The 25,573-nt window shown below is 32.6% G+C and overlaps 2 protein-coding genes across 3 annotated transcripts in view; one reads left to right on the forward strand and one right to left on the reverse strand.

Moving 5' to 3' along the window:
• Positions 1-21,755, reverse strand: part of LOC145305823 (tryptophan 5-hydroxylase 1-like) — a 47,868-nt gene extending 26,113 nt beyond the window's left edge. The window contains exons 1-5 of the mRNA XM_080147646.1: positions 21,722-21,755; positions 20,597-20,666; positions 10,095-10,159; positions 9,690-9,749; positions 8,138-8,201 (exon numbers count right to left, since the gene is read on the reverse strand). Coding sequence (XP_080003772.1) covers positions 8,138-8,201; positions 9,690-9,749; positions 10,095-10,159; positions 20,597-20,635 — 228 coding nt within the window. The 5' untranslated portion in view covers positions 20,636-20,666; positions 21,722-21,755. The remainder of the gene's footprint in view (positions 1-8,137; positions 8,202-9,689; positions 9,750-10,094; positions 10,160-20,596; positions 20,667-21,721) is intronic.
• The window catches only part of LOC145306504 (uncharacterized), a 354,771-nt gene that overhangs the window by 257,113 nt on the left and 72,085 nt on the right, over positions 1-25,573 (forward strand). The window lies entirely within an intron of this gene.

Consider the following 25,573-nt stretch of genomic DNA (forward strand, 5'->3'; position numbering starts at 1 on the left):
AGGTTATGAAACTACCAAATACTGAGTGCAATGGAATACTCTGAAAGCAGGTCTGACCAGAAAATCTCTTGGTGATAAATACCTAGCCACAATGTGTAAATTATGTTATTTAATTCAGAGTATGCAACGGCTGTATTAGGTGTTGCAACCACCATATCAGATTATGCAACGGCCATACCAGATTATGAAACTTCCAAATACTAAGTGCAATAGAATTTTCTGATAGTAAGTCCAGCAAGAAAATCTCTTTGTGGTAAATACCTAGGCACTGGTTGTAACTAATTCAATAATGATATGTAAATTTTGTTATTTCAGCTTATGCAACCGCCATACCAGGTTTTGCCATTGCCATACCAGGTTATGAAACTACCATGCAATGGACATACCTGGTTTTGCATCGGACATACCAGGTTATGAAACTACCAAATACTTAGTGCAATAAAATACCATGAAAGCTACCACGCCATAGGTTTTACCTGTAATATTGTAAACTTTTAACTAAAATAATTATAGGACAACTATAAATTAATCTCTTCCCTCAAAAATTTTATCTGAGAAATCTCCACCCATTTCCTAACCTTTGTTTTGAAAAACCCCTAGAAAAAAAACGAAGGCCAAACTTTCCAGAACTCCACCCACCTACAATTGATAGTATCTTCACTTATCATTTCAACAGTCTTTTGATAAGTTTCAACTTAATTTGTAAAAAAAAATAACTTATAAATTCAAAATGTATTAAAAGAAGATAAGCGAATAATTTTAGTAAGAAAAAACATTATTTTCCATATTTTTCGTACATTATAGATATTCAAACTGTTTTTGTTGTATTTCTGCAGAAATGTTATCAAAGTTTTGATCCAATTGTATACAAGAATATTAATTTCCATGAATATCGCAAAAAGAAAATTCCGTATATGTATGTATATCCCATAGTAATAAGGACATACTAACATTTTATGCTTAATTTTAGAGTTGCTTTGCAATTACAGTATGTCTAATCATCATGAATATCAATATTCAAAAAGTCAAGTAATAGTTATTTCTCGCATCGTATTATAAACAGCTTTCCGCGAATATAAAAATGTACAATTATAAGATTAAAACCATTTTTTTATCCAGGGGATTCCGATTGCACGGGCTAAAAAACTGTTTTTAATCTTATCATTGTAGATTTTTATATTTGTAGAAAACTTAATATAATACATAATACGATTCTAGACATAACTATTATTTGACTTTTGGAATATTGTTATTCATGAGAACCGGTTCTAATCCACCGGATATTAATCATTTTATTATCTTTCTTAAAAGTATGTAAATTGTTCTAAAATACAAATGATTTTGACAGACAGACGAACGGACGGACAGATTGTAATCCTAAAGAGTAGCTGTGCTACAAAGAAATGTTAACTATACTTTACAGGGAGTTTTGTTCATGAATAATGTATCATATAGTTAAGGCAGGAATATTAAGGGATTAGACAATGGCCGATAATTTGATGTCCATTCCCAATGATGAAAAAGAAAATTTACCCTTCTGTAGATAATCATAAATAAGGAAAAGAGAAAACACTGGTATAGTCTCTTTCATAACATCGCACCTTATGGGGCGATTCTTCGTATTTTTCACATTAGCTTTTCTCCTATTTCTAGCCCCTGCGGGGCCAATTACCTAACCCAATATAACCTAACCTAAAATAAAATAATCTATAAAAAGCCATTTTAAAAATACGACGAATCGCACCTTATGGGGCGATGTTTCGAAAGGGACTATTCCCGAAAACACTACTAATTTAGAATCAACCAATCAAAATTCAATAATAGAACCCAAAGTGTTTAAGTCAACAAATATAATAACGTGGTTAGAAAATTTTGTGTACAAGTTTTATTTCCAGTCTATTGTCCCGTCCCACCCTGGTATGATATAGTTAAGGAAACTATATTAATATCTTTAAAGGTTATTTCTTCTTTACTATACTCTAAAAAAAATCCACAACTTAATACATTTTTTTTAAGTTAAGATTTTTACATTTATATATTTTTAGCTGTTATCGTTGATTTAAACATGTTAGAATTGTCCTATCGATTTCAAAGTTGGCATGATGGTTCCCTTGACTGTTAAGTAAATTTAGAAAGGGTAGCAACTCTATAACAATTACTAGAAAGTCAGTATGTCATCTTAATCATAATGATAAAATTTTCTTTCTTTTTTAAAGTTTTCCTATGTGATATAATTATCTTGTTTATGGAATATTTATTCCTTGTACGATTAGAAATAATGATATAAGTGAATCTTCTCTATGAATAAGTCCCAAATGGTAAGTATGTCCTTATAAAGTAGGTGAGTGTAGAAAGTCGCTAAAAAAGTCAACATGTGACGTTATTTTTATGACGTCATAATTTTTTTAACGACTTTCTCCCCACACTAATCCAAATATAGCAATTTCTCTTTTTTTTAAATTCTAGTATCCAATAGAGTTTAAGTTTTAAGCTTTTGTGTGGCTGCCAGGCCCTGATTTTATTTGAATTAGTCTGAAAGCCAAATTTATTAAAATCAATATGAAAATGTTACAACTTTTTAGAGTGATATCAAATAATGCATCAAGATGAAATATTCATCTCTAAAATTGACTGAACGTTTATAATTCATTTGTATACATATGTTAGCTAGCAAAATTTTTGTTTTTTGTTATTTTTAAGAGCGAAGCTTTTCTATAATTAGGGTCGGTCCGTCCGTAAGTCCGTCCGTAGTCGCATGTTAGAATTGTCCTATCGATTTCAAACTTTGCATGGTGATTCCTTTAGTAGTTGGGTATGATTCAGAAAGCGTAGCAACTCTATAATCATTACCAGAATGTCCGTACGTCTATTTTAAACATGTTGATTTTTTTACTTTTTTAACAACAGATTTTTATGAAATCTATAATTATCCGATTGATCTTTTTTTGGTATATTGACTCCTGGAACAACAAAGTATACTGTTATAAGCGAAGCAACTCTATAATCAAGTCCTAAAAATGTAAGTATGTCCATAAACATTATCCTGTATCAAGCAGTTTTTCAACAAATTTACTTACAATTTTGCTTCAAATCTTATACATTTATATTCTGATTATTCAGTTCTGACACTATATAAGTGTTAATGTCCGTTTGTCCTACCCTTTCAGTGCTTCGCTTTTATGGATGTTGTCATCCTTGTTAATTACCATACAAACTAGGGACGCAGCTTTTAATTTTCCTAATAACTTAAAGAAGTAAGTTTACTATTAAATTACAAAGTTCGTAATTTGATATTTATTTATAGAATAATTATTTCTAGGGCTCGGCAGCCACCAGGGAAGGAGTGGACATTAGATTGAATGATACACTGGTACACAAAGTTTTTTAACAACGTTATCTTATTCGTTGGCTTAAAAAGTATAAGATTAATATACAGAATTTGGTAATTTTGTAAATCAATTTATTGTCCATTGTCTTATCCCTTAAGATCCCTTGGACAAACGAATCTCCATATTAACAACACAGGTTTAGACATCCAACGGATATAAAAAGTTATAAAACGGCGGTTTCCCAGTGGTTAAGAAGTGGCTGACGAGCCCTGATTTCTTCTAGATACAAGTACATCAAACTTATAAAGTAGTTTTATAATGCTATTAAATATGTTAGCTTATAGATATTTTTAAAAGCGAAGCTTTTCTATAATTAGGGTCAGTCCGTCCGTCCGTCCGTCCGTCCGTACGTCCGTCCGTCCGTCCGAGATAGATAGCTTTTATTCGTTAATTTAGGCATGATAGAATTGTCCTATCGATTTCAAACTTTGCATGATGATTTCTGTAGTAGTTGGGTACGATTTAGAAATTGTATCAACTCTATAATCATTACCAGAATGTCCGTACGTCCATTTTAAACATGTTGATTTTTCTACTTTTTTAACAACAAATTTTCAAGTGTTCTAATTATCCCTTGATCTGATTTTTGGTATATTGATTTCTGGGACAACAAAGAACAATATTATATGCGAAGCAACTCTATAATCAAGTCCAAAAATGTAAGTATGTTCATAAACATTATCCTGCTTCAAGCAGTTTTTCAACAAATTTACTTACAATTTTGTTTCGGCTCTTATACTTTTCAATTCTGATTATTCAGTTCAGATACTATACAAGTGTTAATGTCCGTTTGTCCTACCGTTTCAGTGCTTCGCTTTTATGGATGTTGTCATCCTTGTTTTAATATAGCTGCTACTATATAACTAACTAGCGGCTTCGCCCCTAGTCTCTAGGGGCTTTGCCCCAAGAGGTGATCAAAAAAAATTAAGGTAGAATTCGCAAAAGGACCAAGGAAATCTTCTGCAATAATTTTTTTTTTTTAAATGGGGGGGGGTTTGTTTTTTGGGGGGTTGGGGGTGACCAAACCCCCAAGAAAATATCTTAAAACCACCACAGGACCAGTAGGTACATTCCCTGAAGAGTAGAGCCCATTCGGTTCAGCGGTTACCGAGATCTTAAGCTTCAGACGGACAGACAGACATCGTTCTACTTTATAACTAATGTAAGTTCTTTGTGCGTCAGAACAAATAAATATTTGATCATTGATATCTATAAGAGAAATTAGAATAGGTCAGGTTAGGTTATCAGTAGCCCTGCAAGGTTAGAGCAACCCAGGTAAAGGCCAGTCACCTCATTTTTAAAAAAACAAGGATGACAACATCCATAAAAGCAAAGCTCTGAAACTGTAGTACAAACGGACATTAACACTTGTATAGTGTCAGAACTGAATAACCATGATATAAATGTTTATAAGAGTCGAAGCAAAATTGTGAGTAAATTTGTTGAAAAATTGCTTGATACAGGATAATGTTTATTGACATTCTTACATTTTTTTTAGGACTTTATCATAGAGTTGCTTTGCTTATAATATTGTAATTTGTTGTCCCAGGAATCAGTATACCAAAAATCAGATCAAACGGATAATTAGATCATACAAATTTGTTGTTAAAAAAGTAAAAAAATCAACATGTTTAAAATGGACTTACGGACCTTCTGGTAGTGTTTATAGAGTTTCTACGCTTTCTAAATCGTAGTGTAAATCACCATGCAAAGGTTGAAATCGATAGGACAATTCTAACATGCCTAATTTAACGAAAAAGCTATCCGTAACGGACGTACGGACGGTCTGACCCTAATATTAAAAATTGGTGATTTTTCTGGGTCGTCCAGGGAGCGGTTAGGGGGTTTACTCCTCTTAACAAAATCCCAACTTTTTAGGAAATACCCCCTCAAATCTTTGAAACTTTTTATAATACCGCCTTGCCCCTAAAAAATTACTTAAAAGCTTGAACGTCCTTTGTTATCAGGGTTCAACAGGCACTTTGTGAGAAAGCCAGGGATCTAAAGGGATAAGACAATGGCATATAAATTGAAGTTTATCCCCCAATGATTATACACAAAATTACCATTTCTGTAGATTACAATTAGTGGTTGAAAAGTTTGGATACACAACTTAATGAATCAACAAATTGAAATTTATTAAAAGTCCCCAAGGTTGTTAAGCCAAAGAATAAGAAAACTTTTATAAAATTTTGGGGACTAGTTAATATCAGCCCATTGTCCCCTCGCTCGCTGAAGAAAGCACAACAAATAAAAACTTGACAGTAAATACTTTGTACTTATAACTGTATAAATATAACAACAGAGAGTAGGAAGTATTTAGAATTATTTTCCTTTTTACAAAATTGGATTCTCCTCTAGCTACTACACAAGAGCAAGAAATGCCTTATTTTTGTCAGGGAGGGAGGGAGGGGGCATTGGACTGTCAATTACACTGGTACCCAACGTTTTATTATTATTTTATTTTATCCGTCGACTGAGAAAACTTTAGCGACTTTTATTACTTTATGTTTGATTGGTTCTAAACTTTTTAGCATAGTCCCTTTCGTGGCAACGCCTCTTAAGAGGCGTTTCGTTGTATTTTTCCAGTAGCTTTTTCCCTATTTCTAGCCCCTGCGGTGGGGCTCTAACCCAGCGGAACAATCAACTAACCTAACCTAAAATAACCTATCAAAAGCTAATGTGAAAATATGACGAAACACCTCTTAAGTGGCGTTGCCACGAAAGGGATTATACCCAAACTTTTTCTATTCAGAAGGGATAATTTAGTTTATCCTCATTGGGGGAATATAAAAATTTATTGTCCATTGTCTTATCCCTTAAGATCTCTGTTATTTTGTATACTTTACATTATACCTGAGCTGTGTATTGTTTTTGGGAGTATAAAAACAGAAAATCTGATAACAAAAACCTTTTAAAATAAACAAGGAGGACAACATCCATAAAAGCAAAGCTTAGTAAATTTAGATAAATGTAAAAAGCCTTTTCTAATTTTTAAGGTTGTGGTGCTTAGAACAACTGTTTTAATATATGATGACCTCAAGGGGGCCTGGTGTCCCTTCGGAGTAGACCTCTCCACGCACCGTGAAACATACTCCGCGTCTTAATTATGGTGTAAAACGTCCAGTCGCCCTATAGACAACCAACCCTTTGATTGCACGATATTTGTCTTAGAATTCCTAACTGTGCATAGTAATGAATTGCATCTGTTTTGGTAGATAAAGATAAAAAATAGCCTAGAACCATATTCGTCATTTATATCTAAAAATTGAAAAGCCTTACATCATACAGGAACGTTAGTGAAAATTTCTGAATTCCTAAAAATTGAAAACTCAATTGGTTTAGTGGTTATTAAAATCTTAAGCTACAGACAAAAAAAAATCTTATTGCTCTACAAAAGGGATTAGGAGGAAAGGGGGCGGGGTAATTTTTTAAAAAGAGGGTGATTCCTCTTGAATCTATAAGAAGGAGAACTATATTAGTCAAGGTAATAATGATAATATATGTAAACATATAAAGTGTAAATGTATTGTATATATTTCAGTATTACAGATTTTATGATTTATAAATTGGTCTTACAACCTCAGAACTTTAGGGATATTTTGCAGAGTGTTCTTTTATGGAAAGTTATCAGTTTCGCAGTTTCCCTAATAGTGCTTAGTCGAACACAAACCACCCCCCCCCCTCCCTCTTCTTATAGTAACAAAATTAAACTAAATTTTACCTTATATTAGGTTATTTTATATTGGAAAACAAACTTTCCCTGGAGCGCCACAGTAAAGGAGAACCATATCAGTATAGCAAATAGCTAGGTTATGATGTAAAGAGAGATACACAGACATCATATTATTTTTATGCAAGGATTTCAAACTTTCTCTTTTTCCGTGCATAATGGGTATTATGTTCATGTGTCCGCTATAAACGCATGTGTAAAAATACAGGGATACGAAGGGATAAGACAATGAACAATAAATTGATGTACTTTTAAAATAGTTATACCCAAAAAAAACCTATAGATTAAGATTGTTGGTAGTAAAGTTTATACACAACTCGTTTTTTAACCAAACAATCAAGATTTAGTAAAGTATTCAAAGTTTTAAAACTAAGGAATAATAAGATAACGCAGTAATATAACTTTGGGTACCTGTGTAATTTACAGTCTAATGTCACCTCCCTGCCTGGTAAAAATGAGAAATTACACGACAAATTGTTTATGGGCAATTCACCAACTTCAAAGCAGATTTTATGAAAAATAAAAACTGAAATATAAAACCATTTGGTAGCAAAGCTACAAATAATTTACTTTGACTGGTCGTCTGTCTATCTGGAACGCTATGAGGAACTATGATTTTCGGCTGCTATTAAATAAAGACAACACGTATTAGAATATTAATAATTTTAGCTTATGCAATAGCCTTACCAAAAAAAACCTTCTAAAATAAATCTAAAACCTAGATAACCTCTATAAGACGGGATACACCACGAGATCTTTTTTTTGGTGTATCACAGATCCAAATCTTCCATCACTTTAGCCAGCTAGGAGTAACACTTAAATAGATTACATAAAAATCTGGTGCAACATCCAATAATTAATCATCGATTTAGCTATCTAACCTGAAATCTAGTTTTAGATTTCAAATATCTGTTGATGTCTAGGTATCTATCTATCTATGTATCAAACCTGAAATCCAGTTTCAGATTTCAAATATCTGTTGATGTCTAGGTATCTATCAATCTAAGTATCTAACCTGAAATCCAGTTTTAGATTTCAAATATCTGTTGATATCCTCCAGTTGTGGTATGTTGTCTTCCCTGAAAAATATAAAAAACAAGGATGACAACATCCATAAAGGCAAAACACTGAAACGGTAGGAGAAACGGACATTAACACTTGTATATAGTGTCAGAATTGAATAATCAGAATATAATAAGAGTCAAGGCAAAATTGTGAGTAAATTTGTTGAAAAACTTCTTGGTACAGGATAATGTTTACGGACATACTTACATTTTTAGAACTTGATTATAGAGTGGCTTTGCTTATAATATTGTACTTTGTTGTCCCAGGAATCTGTATACCAAAAAAACTGAAAAATCGGATAATTAGATCACTCAAAATTTGTTGTTAAAAAAGTAGAAAAATCAACATGTTTAAAATGGACGTACGGACATTCTGGTAATGAGTATAGAGTTGCTACGCTTTCTGGTACGATTTAGAATCATCATGCAAAGTTTGAAATCGATAGGACAATTCTAACATGCTTAAATTAACGAATAAAAGCTATTTATCTCGGACGGACGTACGGACCGACACTAATTATAGAAAAGCTTAGATTTTAAAAATATGCCAGGATAGTTTTCTATTTCAAGAAAACATTATACACAAGGGTTTTAATCTGTCAAGCTGTCAATTAATTTAGAGAATTAAGAAAGTAAAAGAAGATTGGAGTTAATGTCATGAGAGGTTATTTAAACCAAAGCTTACAATTTATTACGAACGGAAAATTATGGATTTGTTTTCCAAATAGGCTTTCTTTAAATTAATTTTTCGATGTAATATAAGTTTATAATTACTAGTTTCTGTTTATGTCCTCAAGCTGTGTCATGTGTCTTGCCAAAAAAATTTAAATATTTATTGAAAATATTCTTTGAGTACCCTCCAAAGTTACGACCTTCCCAGGACCTATGAGAAGCTATATTGTATAGGAGAATATCGTTTCAGCAGTTAGCGAGATCTTTCGGTACAGACTGACAGAAAGACAAACTGTCACTTTAAAAGGATTGGCACATCTCAATTTCTTTTAAAATTTTCCTATTTAAAACCAAAATCGAAAGTTGAGAGTCAATATACTATACCCCCTCCCCCCCCCCCCCCCTCATTATTTTAAGATACCCAAAACGCTTCTAGAGGTAAAGATCTAAAGGGTTGATGGGGGACATAAAAAAAAGCTTAAAACAATCACAATGCGACCTATGTGAAGCTTATCTTAAGTGGAGAACTCAATCGGTTCAGCAGTTATTGAAATTTTAAGCTTTAGACAAAAAAAAACCTTACTACTTTATATAATAGTAGCAACTACACTCCTAGCACCTAGGAGCTCCCAATTCGAAAGAGTAAGGAAATATCATAAAACTTAGATATAGGACCTATGTGAAGCTTCCCTATAAAGGAGAACCCAATCATCTGAGTAGTTATTGAAATCTGAAGAGTAGAGCCCAATCAGTTCAGCAGTTACCAATATCTTAAGCTTCAGACAGACGGACAGACAAGCAGATATCGTTCTACTTTATTTAATAGGATACCTGTAGTCACAATATACAGCCAGCTCATCCCAATGTTCCAGGAACTCTTTACATGCATACCTAAAGTTTTGCTAGGTTATATTGGATACTATGAAGCCACGCAGGATTCGAGTCCCTAACAGGGAAAACAACTTCTTACTTTAATTTTTTATAATGAGGGGTATTTCAGTGCATAGTAAGCTTAGTATATGACATAAATATCTGTTAATCGGGATATGAGGAGCAGCACACCTTTATTTTCTTTAAACTTTTTTTTATTTAAATTGAATTTAACTTAAAGTTAGACTAAAATATTTATTAGCTTTCTCACTTTTGCCTTTTGACTCTTTTTTATTTTCACCATATTTTTTAGATTTATCGTTCTTTGTCTTATCCCTTAAGATGCCTGATAATTAGTTAATTCACCTCATATGAAGTTCTCTAAGTTTTCTGAAAATCTTTCCCCAAGTTTCAACTTCTTCTTCTGTATACTAAAAAGTAACAAGGATGACAAGAAGACGAAGAAAGTCCCTCAATGACGTCATAAAAATGAGGAATGAGGAGTGGGAAAGAAAACCCCTAAAAAAGAGATGGATAATCCCTCGTTTTTATGACGTAACATGCTGATTTTTTGAGGGACAACATCTATAGGTAGCAAAGCACAAAAATCCTGAATGAACATACGGTCAAAGTGAGTTATAAAGCAGATGTTCAGTGGTCATAAAGAAGAGGGAGAGAAAAGAAAAACTTAGGGGGATAATATGAATAACAACGAAACCTTTCAACATCAATGCATAAATGCCTTTTGTAACAAGACCGACAGTCTGACGTACCAAGTAAATTATATACTGGATGCTCATTGGTATAAACCGCAGAAAATTTCAGCCGTACATCTTGAATAACAGCAGAAAAAATTCCCATTTTGTTTAGAACGTAAGGATGTAGCTTCGCTAATAATAATGTTTTGATAATGGATTTATCATTTCTTGGATGTTACACCAGATTTTCACGTTCTGTGATAAAGTAAATTTTGTAGCAGGCTAAAAAAACGATCTCCCCCCTCCTCCTCTTTACAATATCCCCTCAATTCCTACTGGACAAACTGCCCGACCAATTAATGTGAGGGGAAATTGCAACCAAATTGACGAAAATTTTTCCTGTCATATTATCCACGTATATTCTACATCCATTGTTTTGATTATGAAAGAAAATCTAATTTCTGCTGTTAATTACAGCAAAGAAATTTGAGATTACAACATAGAGTAGATAATTCAAGAGTGTACATAATTTTAATAAAGAAAAAGGTAAGTAGATAATAACTATAATAATCATTTACAAGTTTATAATTTGCCGCTAATAATATCCTATTATGTGTAACCTTGTGAAAAGATTAACCAATAATAAGTTGGTATTTTGACAAAAAGAATGATGATTGGTTTATTTCAGTTTAAAATTGGTTTAAAATTATGAGTTTGTAAATCCAAGTATCCAGAACAATCTAATACATTAGATTATAAATTAAGATTCATCCTTAATTATGTCATCAAAATTACTTCTACAGAATATTACAATTATTTGTGAAATAGACTCAACACTACTAGTTTGTAATCAACCAATAAAAATAAAAGTTTTTGAGTCAATGTGAATTTTGATATTGTGGTTATAAAACTTTGGCTACCAGCATAATGTACAGTCTAATGTCCCCTTAATCTTTTAGTATCTTAATGATGGTTGATCAGTAAAATGTGCAGTTGCATTTTTAATCTAGCTTAAAGGAGAATAGATTGAAAATGAAATTTTCAGCACCTTTTGAACTTAGTTTAAGTAACACTGTGTAAAAATATTATTCATACATTTTAGCTAATCTTTAAGTATCATACTTTTTATCTAAGAAAAACACAAACAAGCCATGAATTATTGATGTTTTTTTTGCAATAATGCGATTTTTAGAAGCAAAGCTGCTCTATAATCACTTTGTTTGTTTGTCAATCAGTCTTTAAACTATGGGAGAAATGTTCTTTTCTATATACCATTTATGACAGTTGAAATTTTGGATAAAGATTCCCTGTACCAATGCACTTCCAGTATACAATTTATGACACCAGTTCTTGTAGGATTTTTTAGTCATTATGAGGAAACATATGAAAAAGTTTAGTTATATTCTGGAGATTGATGGGCTTTGCTTCTTTTACATACAGCATGACCCTCGAAAAAGTATTTTTAAGCATCTGCAGCCCTTATTTCTCAATGAATTATTAAAAAATGCATATGTCCTTGTTCTCCATAGTATTCCACGTAAGTAGATATAAAAATATTTTTTTTACCTCCATTAACACCGGAGATTTTTAGAGCTAAAGTTTTGAAAAAGTGACTGAGAAAAAGAATTTTTTTTGTTTCTCTTATTTTTTGGATGGTTATATTATGTTTTTCTGGCAACTGAATAATGAGACACAAAGAAAAACAAGTTAACTAAATATTTCTTTTTTATTCCACCAAAAAATATAAATTTTTAATGGCAAAAAATACTACTGAATGAATTGATTATTTGCAAATTTTAGGTTATTTATTAACCCTTATTTATAGAAAAGGATTAATTATGACAGTTGCTCCGCCTACTTTTCTGACATCTCAATTATTTAATAGGGGGTAAATTAAGCTTTTTAGACTAAAAAATCATTATGTTTATTTTTATTTTCTTTATAACTTTTTTGTTATTAAAGTTAGGATTGTGAAACAAAAACAATTTTCCTGCTATATTCATAGAGATTTATTTGGTTTTTTAATCTTAAACAATTTTGCCTAATAAGTAAGTTTTTCAAAATATCATTAAACTAAAAAGACTCAAAAAATATGTATAAAAAAATGCTTTTTACTCAAAAACTAAATTTTTTATTTCATTTTTGTATAAAGTTTCTGCTAGTAACAAAAATAAAAGGATTTCTAGCTTAATTTTGCTAAAAAAGTCGTTTCATGTTAAAAGTTACTTTTTCCTCAGTCACTTTTTCAAAACTTTAGCACTAAAAATCTCTGGTGTTAATGGAGGTAAAAAAAATATTTTTATATCTACTTACGTGGAATACTATAGAGAACAAGGACATATGCATTTTTTAATAATTCATTGAGAAATAAGGGCTGCAGATGCTTAAAAATACTTTTTCGAGGGTCATGCTGTATAATACACAAAAAGTTTATTTTTAGAATTTAAGAACGTATTATTACTAACATCTATTTGTGTATAATATAAATTCTAGTAGTGGAGGAAGGGAATTATTTTTGTTTACATTTTTTTTGTGGGATGGACAACCTTCCCAAACATCTTTTAAACTACAATAAATTTAATTCACTAAAATAGTATAACAAAAGCAATTGTCAAGATAGTAGGCTTCAGACAGACAGCGTTCAACTTCATATTATATGAAACTTATTGGTGGCACAGCTTTCTTATAATTTGGGTATGTCTGACCATCAGTCACTTCATCAAACACCAAGAAATAATTCATCCTTTCTTGTGTTTAATTTATCATAGCATATTGATGCAAAATATAATTTTATATAATGCCATCCTTATTTAATCTTATTTCTTCTTTTTTCCTCACTTTTACTTCTCTTTTGAATATGTAAGTTAAATTAATATGATTTTTCTAAAATTTGCTTTGATTTTTTTTTATTTCTTACAAAAATAACAGCTGCTAAGGAATTATACGTAAAATTAATTTAGGACAGTATTTTAAGTTGTTTAAGCAAAGCAAAGGCTTGAAAGATATTATAAAAATAGCAATTATGTGCATTAAAAGTTTACAAATAAAAAACTTAATTTGCACTGTTTAACAAAGAGTTCTCACAAAAAGAGTAGCTTTGTGATAATGTACCATTAGAGTTCAACAGGAATAACTAACCCATTATTATTAACTAGCGGCTACGCCTCAAGATGTACAGAGGTCTCTAGGGGCACTTGAAAAAGGAGGAGTTGAATCCAAAAACCCCTTTTTTTATTTTAGATTTTTTTGGTTTTATTCTAGGGACATTTTCTCTTGGCTGGAAGGTGGTACCCTCCCCAAAAATTGTTATAAACCTTCCTTAAACCTATGAGAAGTTACCCTGTTAAGGAGAACCTGATTAGCGAGATCCTTCGGTACAGACAAATAAATTTTATAATAAGAATTTATCTTAAAATAGTGGGAGGAAGTTTCTGTGCTTTCTAGGCACTTTGAGGGAAACCACAAAAACTCTCCATGATGGCTATGGGTCAATCTGTTGTGCCATGTGGAGATAAGTAGATTCTCTGGTTAATATTTCAATATTTTTGCCCCTACATAAGAATGAACTGAATAAAATTAAGAAAGTTTGTACAAAAGTTTTAATGTTTATTTTGGAACTCTTTTTTTAACCCCCTATAACTATTAAAGAATTTCTTGTATTCAAATAAAAATTGCCAAGAATGGCTCAGGTCGCCTCTTATACTGTATTACTCTATGGACAAGTTTATTATGATAAGAATCTATACTTGAATAATCTAAGAATTGCATGGCCAAGGAGGAAAATGTTCAAAGACAGGAACTGGTATAAAATAAGGACTATAGGGGTATCCCTCAAAGGACCTCATGAGCACTGAATCTACCAACCCCCTAATATATATAACCTAACCTATAATAATGCAAAAAACTATGTAAACCCCTTACTCCCCTCGTAATAAATTTATTACTAAAAAAAGGGGGGGGAGTAGTTATTAGTTCTCAACAAGGTACTTTGTAGGTGAAAGCTCAAAAATGTAATTCTAAATTTACTCAGCTGCTATTAGAGATAGAAAACTGAATTAATCATTATTGTTTGTTCTATGTTGTTCCCTGCTCCTCTGAATAACTGAGGCCACTTTTTCCTAATCATCGCGGATGCATTATTAGACTGGTTCTCTCATTCAATTCGTAGTGTTGCCAAAATCAAGGCTCAGCAGCTGAGTGTCAGCCGCGGCCATGCCTCAAATTTTAACCCGTTTGGATGCTTTGAACTTTTTAAAAATAAAATGTACAGGCATATTTGGTTCAGGTTTAGACAATCAAGCTAATTTTTAAAATTGTAAAATGTAGATCTCTCTAATGCAAGGACGTCCAAGGGGGGGGGGGGTAAAGGGGTGTTTACCCCCCCCCACATTTAAAATTTACCCCTATTCGTAGGCACCCCCAACCATTTAGGAGGGGGTATTTGCCCCCCCCCCCCAACAATGGGGGGGGGGTAAATTCCCCCCCAAAAAATAAAAATCCCTAACAAAAAAAAATTTGGCGAGCCCTGGCCGAAAAATCTTTTTTTAATTAGGATCTTTTTGTCTAGGGACGATCCCCCTCAAATAGTACAAACCTTCCTCGGGCTAAAAAGAAGCTTCACTGTAAAGAAAAGGGAACCATTTCAGTTTAGCGGTTAGCAAGATCCTTCGCTAAGATACGTAGACAGACAACATGTTGCTTTAGAATATTAGAATATGGGACCAGTCTAACTTGTGAACAAAAAGAACTGTTAAAATGCATTTCCTATACTAAAACTACTCAGAAAAAAAAAACAGAAACAATATACTTAGAGTGCAGGGGTCTTAAGGGATAAGACAATGGTCGATATATTGATGTACATCCCAAATGGTAAACAATGATCCAACAAACAAGATAACGTTGTTTTAAAATTTTGGGATACCAGTGTAATTTACAATTTAATGTTTCCTTTCTACTTCCTTTTCGAGAGTTTCTATATTAAAGCCCTGGTAAGCCACTCCAATAGACATTATGTTTAAATAGCGGCTGTGCCCCTATTATCTAGGACCTATGTGAAGATTCTTAACAAACTCAAATCAGTGGTTTTCGTAATCTCAAGCTACAGACAACAAAAAACCTTACTACTTTACATAAGAGGATTACGAATACATATGAAAATCCGCAAAGCAGCTCCATTGCAATATAATTATTTAAAATAAAATGACGGATCCCTAGTAAATATAATTTTCATCAAGGTTTGATGCATTCTATGAAACTCTGTTGGCGAAACTTGGTTCGGTTTATAAAATTCACCTTGTAGTACTTTTCTATAAAACTTATACTCTAAAAGGACACTTGCCTTTAAAAGCTTACTTCTACATTATTAAATAAATCATCATTATATCATTATATGTGTGTATTTGTTGTAAATGTTCTCATCATCCACTGGACACCGATATGGTTTTCCTGTAAAGTAAACCTACAATTAGGTCCGGGCAAGGTTAATGACTTTTTAGGGGGTGAGGTTACTCGTATTCATTCGAATCCGGTGGATAGGAACCGGTTCTCATCCATACATAAAAATTATGTCCATCATCGTATTATATCCAGCTTTCTACGAATATAGAAATGTACAATTTTAAGTTTTTTTAGCCAGTGCCTTCGGCACCTCGGGGCTATAAAAAAGTTTTAATCTTATAATTTTACATTCTATATCCGCGGAATGCTGTTTATAATACGATGCGAGAAATAACTATTAAATTCTTTTAAATCCGACAATAAACATATGTTATGATTGTACTTCTATGTGGTCAAAGTACATGTACACTCAAACATATATTGTACTTCTCTCATGGAGGGAGGGGACATTGAATTGTAATTTACTCTAGTACCAAAAGTTTTAATGTTTTAAATATGATATCTTTTTCTCAATTTTAATTGGATGGTTCAGAGCAGTGTTCAAACTTTTCAAACAATAATTGTAATCAGTGGAAGGGGTAATTTTGTATATCATGATTCGGAATGTAAATCAATTTACCATCCATTGTCTTATCCTTTAAGATTCATGACTTCACTAGATGCCAACAATGTTTTTGTCAAGTAACAATATAGTACATGAAAGTGAACGAGAAACAATGATAGAATCGTCCAAACCATTTGAAACAAATACAATTATGTTCAATATGGCTAAAAATCAGCTATCGGGGATATATCGGATTCGAGTATCATGGCTTGTAAGAGAATATTAATACCTTGGCCAATAAACAGGCATAACCCAATACCATGAACAATTAAGATTTCCCAAAAAAAACGTCGTGCAATCAAAGAGTTGGAGGACAGTTGTGAGGGAGGATACATTGAACGGTAAATTATACTAGTACCCAAAGTTAAATAACCATGTTATTTCATCCGTTGGTTAGAAATTGGCGTGTCAAAACTTTTCATATAATTTTGTTTGTCATCATCGGAGATTTAAATCAATTAATCTGCCAATATCTTATCCCTTGGTGTAGCTGGTACAATAGAATAAAGTAAGTTAAAGAAAAGCTGCACAAACAAGTGAAACAAAAAGCCTGGGGCTTTGAAGCATTGTGTAGATGCACTTGTGTGTTGATCATAGGCTAATTCATGGTCCAAGTTTGTACACTTTATATTTTGTACATTTAGGATCTCTCTTTTTCTAAAGGGATTTAATTCTGGATGGATAAAAGGAGGTCTAATTTTGGTAAATCTACAAACATTCAACCCTTTGATTGTACGACTTTTGTCGGTAAGTCATAACGATACATGGAAATAACTTGTGCTGTTTTGGACCATGAGATTCCCCATACACTAACTACTTTGTCGACATAGCAGCAGTAGGAACCATTTTAACATTTTTATTTATATCGTGGTGTTGGGCCGAGATTCGAACCACACACCTAGCCAGCAAAGAAGAGCGTGTTACGCTACAAGAGCGGGTTTTTTAAAGTTTGTTTTGCCAAAATGTACAAAACAAAGAGTTATTTAAAAACCAAATATCAATTCAACTTAGAAAAGCAATGATTTAAAGGGAGGGATGGGACATTGGACTGTATATTATACTGGTACCCAAAGTTTTAGAACTACAAAAACTTTTGTGTTTGCTTAAAAACTTTGGGTACATTTTTTAAATTTTGATTGGTAGGTTCCAACCTTTCAGCAAATTAGTTTAATCTACAGAAGCTGCAATTTTATTTGTCATCATTGGGGATGCAATCAATTTATTCCCTTAAAATCCCTTGTATTTTGAGAGTTGTGTACTTTTAAAACTTTCTGTGTACATTTTCTGTGTACTTGGTATCTGTAATGATGCACTGGTGTAGTATTGAATGGCAGCTACAATTGATAGTATACTTCTTTTACAATCAAATAATCACACAAGGAACAGTTTATTAAAAGCGAAGCTTTTCTATAATTAGGGTCGGTCCGTCCGTACGTCCGTAACGGATAGCTTTTTCCGTTAATTTTGGCATGTTAAAATTGTCCTATCGATTTCAAATTTTGTATGGTGATTCCTTTAGTAGTTAGGTACGATGTAGAAAGCGTAGCAACTCTATAATCATTACCAAAATGACCGTACGTCCATTTTAAACATGTTGATTTTTTTACTTTTTTAACAACAAATTTTTATGTGATCTAATCATCGGATTGATCTGATTTTTGGTATATTGATTCCTGTGACAACAAAGTATAAAATGTATGTATGTCCATAAAAATTATCCTGTATCAAGCAGTTTTTCAACAAATTTACTTACAATTTTGCTTTGACTCTTATAAATTTATATTATGATAATTAAGTTCTAATACTATACAAGTGTTAATGTCCGTTTGTCCTACCGTTTCAGTGCTTCGCTTTTAAGGATGTTGTCATCCTTGTTTAAATACAAAGAAAACAATATTAGTTTATATGGAAAAAAATGATGAAAAAAAACGTACTGTCCTTTCGTTATTGACACACAAACCCCATATCTGGATATTATTTTTGATACCGATTAATATCCACTGAATTAGAGTCGGATCTAAAGGAAGCAGCTTACAGTGTCTAATAAAAATGACATCATACAATACAAATGACCAATGATAGGCCATTATAAATTATACTATTGGTCAATTACAATGTATACTGGCCAATCATTGGTAAAATGTATTTCATGACGTCTTTTTATTAGGCACTCTAAGCTGCTACAGTTTACCATTGGTCAATTTCGATGTATACTGGCCTATCATTAGTCATTTGTTTTGTATGACTTTTTTTTATTAGGCATTATAAGCTGGTACATTTTACCATTGGTCAATTTCGATGTATACTGGCCTATCATTGCTCATTTGTATTGTATGACGTCATTTTTTTATAAGCTGCTTCAATCTGAAGACATACGGAAAAAAATATATCATATCGTATTTCAGACAATTTTTTCTACAATAATACAATAAAAATCATAAAATCATAACCCTTTTGTTAGCCAAGGACTTCGTTTTACTCTACGCGAAAAGATGTCTAGAGCACGGTGCGATATATAACTTTTCAGATATATGTAAGTGTACAGCAAAAATATGTGATAATTGGGTAAGATATACAAAAATGATAGACAGACAAATATACAAATACAACCCTTTTTTTAGTTTTAGATGAATTGTTTCTGTCTATAGCTGAGAATCAATATTTTTTTTTCAAGAAGAAAGTAAGTTTGCTACAATTTTGTATCTGTTTAGAATTAGAAAAAATAGCTGTAACCTGTACTTTCAGATTTCGTATGAGCTTAATATATTGATATTTTAACATTTTATTTACCAAATATTATTTATGTTTTCCCACAACTGTATTTTAGTTTATAACCTTCTTTTTATATATTTTTTTGGAGGGAGGGGGAGGGGTGATTAACCCTCCACTTTAAATTGGAAAAGGAAAAAAAAGGTTTTTTCTTTGGACGATACGTTTTTAGGATGATGGAGGAAACCTCTCCCAAAATAAACATTTATTAATAAAGTTTTATTGTGAAGGAGAACCCTATCGGTTAAGGGATTAGTGATATGCTTTGCTACAAACAGGCACACAGACAGGCATCCTTTTACTTGAATGTATTTATGAGAAGCTTCTTTGTATAGGAGAACCATAACGGTTCAACGACTAGCAATATCCTTTGCTACAAACAGGCACACAGACAGACATTCTGTTACTTGAATGTACTTATAAGAAGCTTCATTGTAAAGGAGAACCATATCGGTTCAACAGGCACACAGACAGACATTCTGTTACTTAAATGTATTTATGAGAAGCTTTATTGTAAAGGAGAACCATATCGGTTCAACGGCTAGTGATATCCTTTGCTACTAACAGGCACACAGACAGACATTCTGTTACTTGAATGTACTTACGAGAAGCTTTATTGTGAAGGAGAACCATATCAGTTCAACGGTTAGCAATAACCTTTGCTACCAACAGGCACACAGACAGACATTCTGTTACTTGAATGTATTTATGAGAAGCTTCATTGTATAGGAGAACCATATCGGTTCAACGGTTAGCAATATCCTTTGCTACAAACAGGCACACAGACAGTCATCCTGTTACTTGAATGTACTTACGAGAAGCTTCTTTGTAATGGAGAACCATATCGGTTCAACGGCTTGTGATATCCATTGCTGCAAACAGACACACAGATAGACATTCTGTTACTTGAATGTACTTATGAGAAGCTTTATTGTAAAGGTGAACCATATCGGTTCAACAGGCACACAGACAGACATTCTGTTACTTGAATGTATTTATGAGAAGCTTCATTGTAAAGGAGAACCATATCGGTTCAACGACTAGTGATACCCATTGCTACAAACAGGCACACAGACAGTCATCCTGTTACTTGAATGTACTTACGAGAAGCTTTATTGTATAGGAGAACCATATCGGTTCAACGGCTAGTGATATGCTTTGCTACAAACAGGCACACAGACAGGCATCCTTTTACTTGAATGTATTTATGAGATGCTTCATTGTAAAGGAGAACCATATCGGTTCAACAGGCACACAGATAGACATTCTGTTACTTGAATGTACTTATGAGAAGCGTCATTGTAAAGGAGAACCATATCGGTTCAACGATTAGCAATATCCTTTGCTACAAACAGTCACACAGACAGACATCCTGTTACTTTAATTAAAGTAAAGATTACCTTAACCCTAGGAATGGGATGCCCGTGCCTATAGATCATAGCCAGATCTCCAAAGAAAGTTCGTCTTTTCCTAAAGCAGTAATTATAAACAATTTGACTTAAAAATGGTGTTTGATGTATTTAATTTCTATTTAAGCAGGAAGGGCGGGGACATTGGACAAATGGACTAACCTAGATATTGCACCCGATTTTCGTTTACTCTAATAAAATAATTCTTTTAGCTGGCTAACATAATTTATGACTTTACCAATAGTATTGACCAATATAAGTATTATTTATGCATTTTTAGACAGTAAAATATACTAAATAAACTATTCCCTTTCGTGGTAACGCCTCTTAAGGGGCGATTCGTTGTATTTACACAGTAGCTTTTCCACTATTTCTAGCCTCTGCGGGGCAATCAGCTAACCAATCAACTGACTAAACTTAACCTAACCCAAAATAACCTATCAAAAGCTATTGTAAAAATACGACGAAACACCCCTTAAGAAGCGTTGCAATGAAAGGGACTATACCTAAAACTTTATCTTATTCGATGGCTTAAATGTTAAGACGATGTAACTAATCTAAAATGCCATAAATCAAGATTTTGAGATTTCTGTTACAAACAAACAATAATTGTATAAAATCTTTGGGCGGTTTTAAAAATAAATTCTAAAATAATTTTGTATGTATTATTTGGTTACGTTATATTAGGTAAAGGGTAGCCCCGATGGGTTGTATCACCGCAGATATAGGCCCTAAGGGACGGTTATGCACAAAGAAAGAATATTTTCAATCCTAATTGAAAATAAAAATGAGATCGGGGTTTACGTGGTCGCTATTTGCTTTGAGGGAAAGCATAAAGCTTTGCTTGTAATAATAGTTATTTAATTATCGCATCGTATTATAGACAGTTATCCGCCGATATAAAATTGTACAACTATAAGATGAACCAGTTTTTTAGCCCCGAGATGCCGTGGGCACGGGCTAAAAACTGGTTTTCTTCTTATCATTGTACGTTTTTATATTCGTAGTAAACTGGATTTAATTCGATGCTATACATAATTTTTCAGTATGGCTGAGATCCGGTTATAATCCACCGGATATTAATCGGTTTCGAAGCGGTACTGGAAATAATTTGACCTGTATTGTACATCTTTGAAGCCAGGATGGTCAGCATCTAATTGTTAACAATTTATTGAATCAAAATAGAATTGAAATAAACATGTTGTTAGCTATACTTATTCATTTTTTAAGGAAAAGGATTACTGTACTTTCGGCTACAGATATGAAAACCCAATAGAACTTTAAAAAATATTGTCTGACACCTACAAGCTGGAAAAAATGAGTAGGGGGACAAAGTGTCTCAAAAATCAGCCATGTGACGTAATAAAAATAAATATGATTAAAGTCACTCCACGGATTATGACGTCATACGACAGAATAACCAATGAGAGGCCAGCATAAATTTTACCATTGGTCAATTACAGTGTATACTGGCCTCTCATTGGCTATTCTATAGTATGACGTCATAATCTGTGGAAGGACTTTAATCATCTTCCATAAAAATGAGGAAGATGAGAGGAGAAGTGGGAAAGAAAACCCTTAAAAAAAGGATGGATAATCCCTCATTTTTATGACGTCACATTACTGATTTTTTAGACACTTTGTCCCCCTACAAAAAATTAAAATTAAAATATAATAAAGGTAAAGATAGGCAAAAATTTCATTCTGAGAAGCTAACATTCAGTCAAGGTGATATTTGTTTAGACCTGATAATATTATACTGTTACGCGCGCTTTTGTTGTTGTTGTACTCTTGGTTTTTAGATTATCCTATTATATAAAGTAGTAAGGTTTTTCGTCTGTAGAGAACGATATCGATAAACGTTTAACCGATATTTACAGTGAAGCTTCTAATAGATCAAGGTTGAAATTTTAACTATTTTGGGAAAGGGTTTCTTCACCCTCCCAATATCCACCATCCCCCCCCCTCCCAAAAATTTTTTTTTTTACTTTTTACTTTTCAAAACTCAAATAGAAAATAGGAGTCGGCTTTCCCCCCTTTTACCCAGCTCTTCTAGGGGGAGTAGCCGCTGGTACTAATATACTATAGAATGAAGCTGCATTCTTTTGTCAAATGTCTTAACCCTTAAGATCTTTGCATAATTTGGAAATAATAATAGGTTATTTTCCTCTTCAGCAATAAAAATAAATTATCTTATTATTTCTATTTGTGCTTAGTACATACTAGCATTTATTTGTAGCGGATCTACTCTTTAAATAAAGGCATGACTGTTGGTACGTACGTCTAAACATCTAAACACAAATATTAAGTTATATATCTCATGTTTTCAAAAATAAATCTTTTCTATAAAAAGAGTTCATCCATTTGTAAGATTATTCGTTCGTACGTCAGAAACTAATAGCTTATATTGTCAGTTTTTGCTTGTAAGAATCGTCCCAACGTTTTCAAACTTTTTAAGAATGATTCCTGTGTAAGTTAGGTACAATTAATGAGGGCAAGGATTTCTATAATCATCTTCAGGAAGTCAGTCACTGTGGGCTACAATTGAATCAAGACAAAAGTAAGTGCCGAGCCCTGGGACCTATGTAGGGTGAAAATAGACATAAATCCTTGATGATTCCAGGTGGAGACAAAATATTTCAGCGGGGTCTTTTGGTTTTTTTTCAATTTTAAGTTCTGAAAAAAAATTGAAAAAAATATGAAAATCTTTAATAAAAAACAAACAAAAAATAATTTTCAATATTTTTTTTCACAAAAAGATACAAACAACTTATATAAATACTATAAGCTTTAAAAAAATCACAATTTTCAAATTTAGACTTTCAATAAAAAGATTTGTAGAAAAAACCTAACAACAAATTCTAACATATTTCTGATCAACATAGCAATAAAACATCTTTTGTAAAATCTTTATCATCAAAAATAAATAGCACTTACTAAAGACTTTTTTTCATTTAAACTTATACTTTTCACATTAATTAACTTTAAAGATTGAATTTTTTAAAAAGAAAGGTTGCGTGATTTTTTTATTCATAATTAATTGCCTAATTTTGAGATTTAGATAAAAAACTTTACTACTTTATATTAATTGATAATCTACTAGCAGCGGCTACGCCTCTAGAGGCATATGAGGCCATTGGGTTGGGGGGGGGAAGTCGAACCCCCCTTTCAATTACAGTTTTTTTTTAATGAAAAAGGTAAAAACATTTTTTTTTTAGAGTTAATTCTCTTGGGATAGTGGTGGTACTCTTCCCCAAAATAGTAATAAACCTTACCAGGACATATAAGAAGCTACCATGTAAAGGAGAACCATATTGGTTCAGTGGTTAGTGAGATCCCTTGGTGCACAAAGACTCACATAGAACCTGTTACTTTATTATAAAGATACATATATACACAGAAACTCTACAATCAGAGTATGTCTGTTTGTTCATCCGTCTGTATAAAAACAATACAGAATATATTTATTTTGCTAAAGCGGATACGCCCTTAGAGGCATTTAGGGGCACTTGAGAGGGAAAGAAGGGGTTGAATTCTACAACTATATTTTTATTTTAGGCTTAAAAAGGAAAAGTTTTGTTTGTGTGTTGTGGTCCTTTTTTAAGGGGCGATTTCTCTTCTCTTTCTCAAAAAAAGTTATGAACCTTCCAAGGACCAATGAGAAGCTACATAGTAAAGTAAAAAAAGAAGCATATTAGTTCTTAAGCATCAGAAAGATGGACAAACAGACATCAATCTATTTTGTATCATAAATAGTGCTTTAAAGCAGTGAGAGAAATATCATCTGGAAAAAAAAATTTTCCTATCGTTTAAAAGTTATATCCCTGTATAAAAAAGATAGGATGTCTGTGTGTTTTTTCTGTCTGTGCCTAAAGTTCTTGCTAACCGCTGGACCAATTTAGTTCTTCTTTATTGACCTATCTTTTAGACTGATAGGATCAACATATTAAGGAGTAGTTTAGTGTCTATTAATCCTTATATAAAAGTAACAGTTTCTGTGTCTGTCTGTTTGTGTGTGTGTGTGTGTGAGGGTGTCTGTCGGACCGAAGATTCTTTGTAACCGCTTAACTGATGTAGTTCTCCTTTTGGTTCCAGCTTTTCATGGTCCTGAGAAGTTTTGAGTTTAGAAAAAAATGAGTTCCTACCCAACATTTAAAAAAAAACTTTTTCTTTTACATACTATAACTGAAAGTAGGGGAGGGGTCAACTTCCCCCCACTTATCAAGGGCCCCTAGATGCCTCTAGGGGCAAAACCGCTAGTGATAAAATAATTTTTATCTTGAATTTTGATTAAATTGTTCTTTTTCCATTTAATAAAATATAATTGTAATTATCAACCTCAAAGAATATCCAGAATTAGGTAATTGGATTTAACAAGGGAAAAAGACAACATCCATAATTAGTAAAGCTGTTAAGTTTAAAAGAATACAAATAAAGAAAATAGCAAGTGTAATATACAGATGCAAAGATATATTAATCAGAGCGAGATGGGACAATGGACTGTTTATTAGACTAGTCCCCATAGTTTAATATAGCAATTTGTTATTCGTTGCCTTAACTACTTAGGGGACTTGTTGCGATTTTTGTTTGGTTGGATTATTAAATTAAGTGCCCAACGTTTCAACCATTAACTGAAACATACAGAAGGGTTATCCATGTATCATATTTGGGAATGTAAATCAATTTAGCGGTCATTGTCTTATCCCTTTAGATCCCTGAATAGTAATTAACAATGATCAATGGTTCTTTTTTTCTATGTAGCTTCTCATTGGTTCTTGGAAGTTTTATAACTTTTTTTGGGAGGGTACCTCCACCATCCTAGGAGAAATCACCCCCTAAAAAAGGACCCCATTTCACACACAAAAATAACTTTTTCTTTTTAAGTCTAAAATAAAAATCTAGTTGTAGAATTCAACCACTTCTTCCCCTCTCAAGTGCCCCTAAAGGCCTCTAGGGGCGTAGCCGCTA

Source organism: Acartia tonsa, chromosome 14, assembly GCF_053477335.1.
Source record: "Acartia tonsa isolate MP-2025a chromosome 14, ASM5347733v1, whole genome shotgun sequence".
Taxonomy (NCBI): domain Eukaryota; kingdom Metazoa; phylum Arthropoda; class Copepoda; order Calanoida; family Acartiidae; genus Acartia; species Acartia tonsa.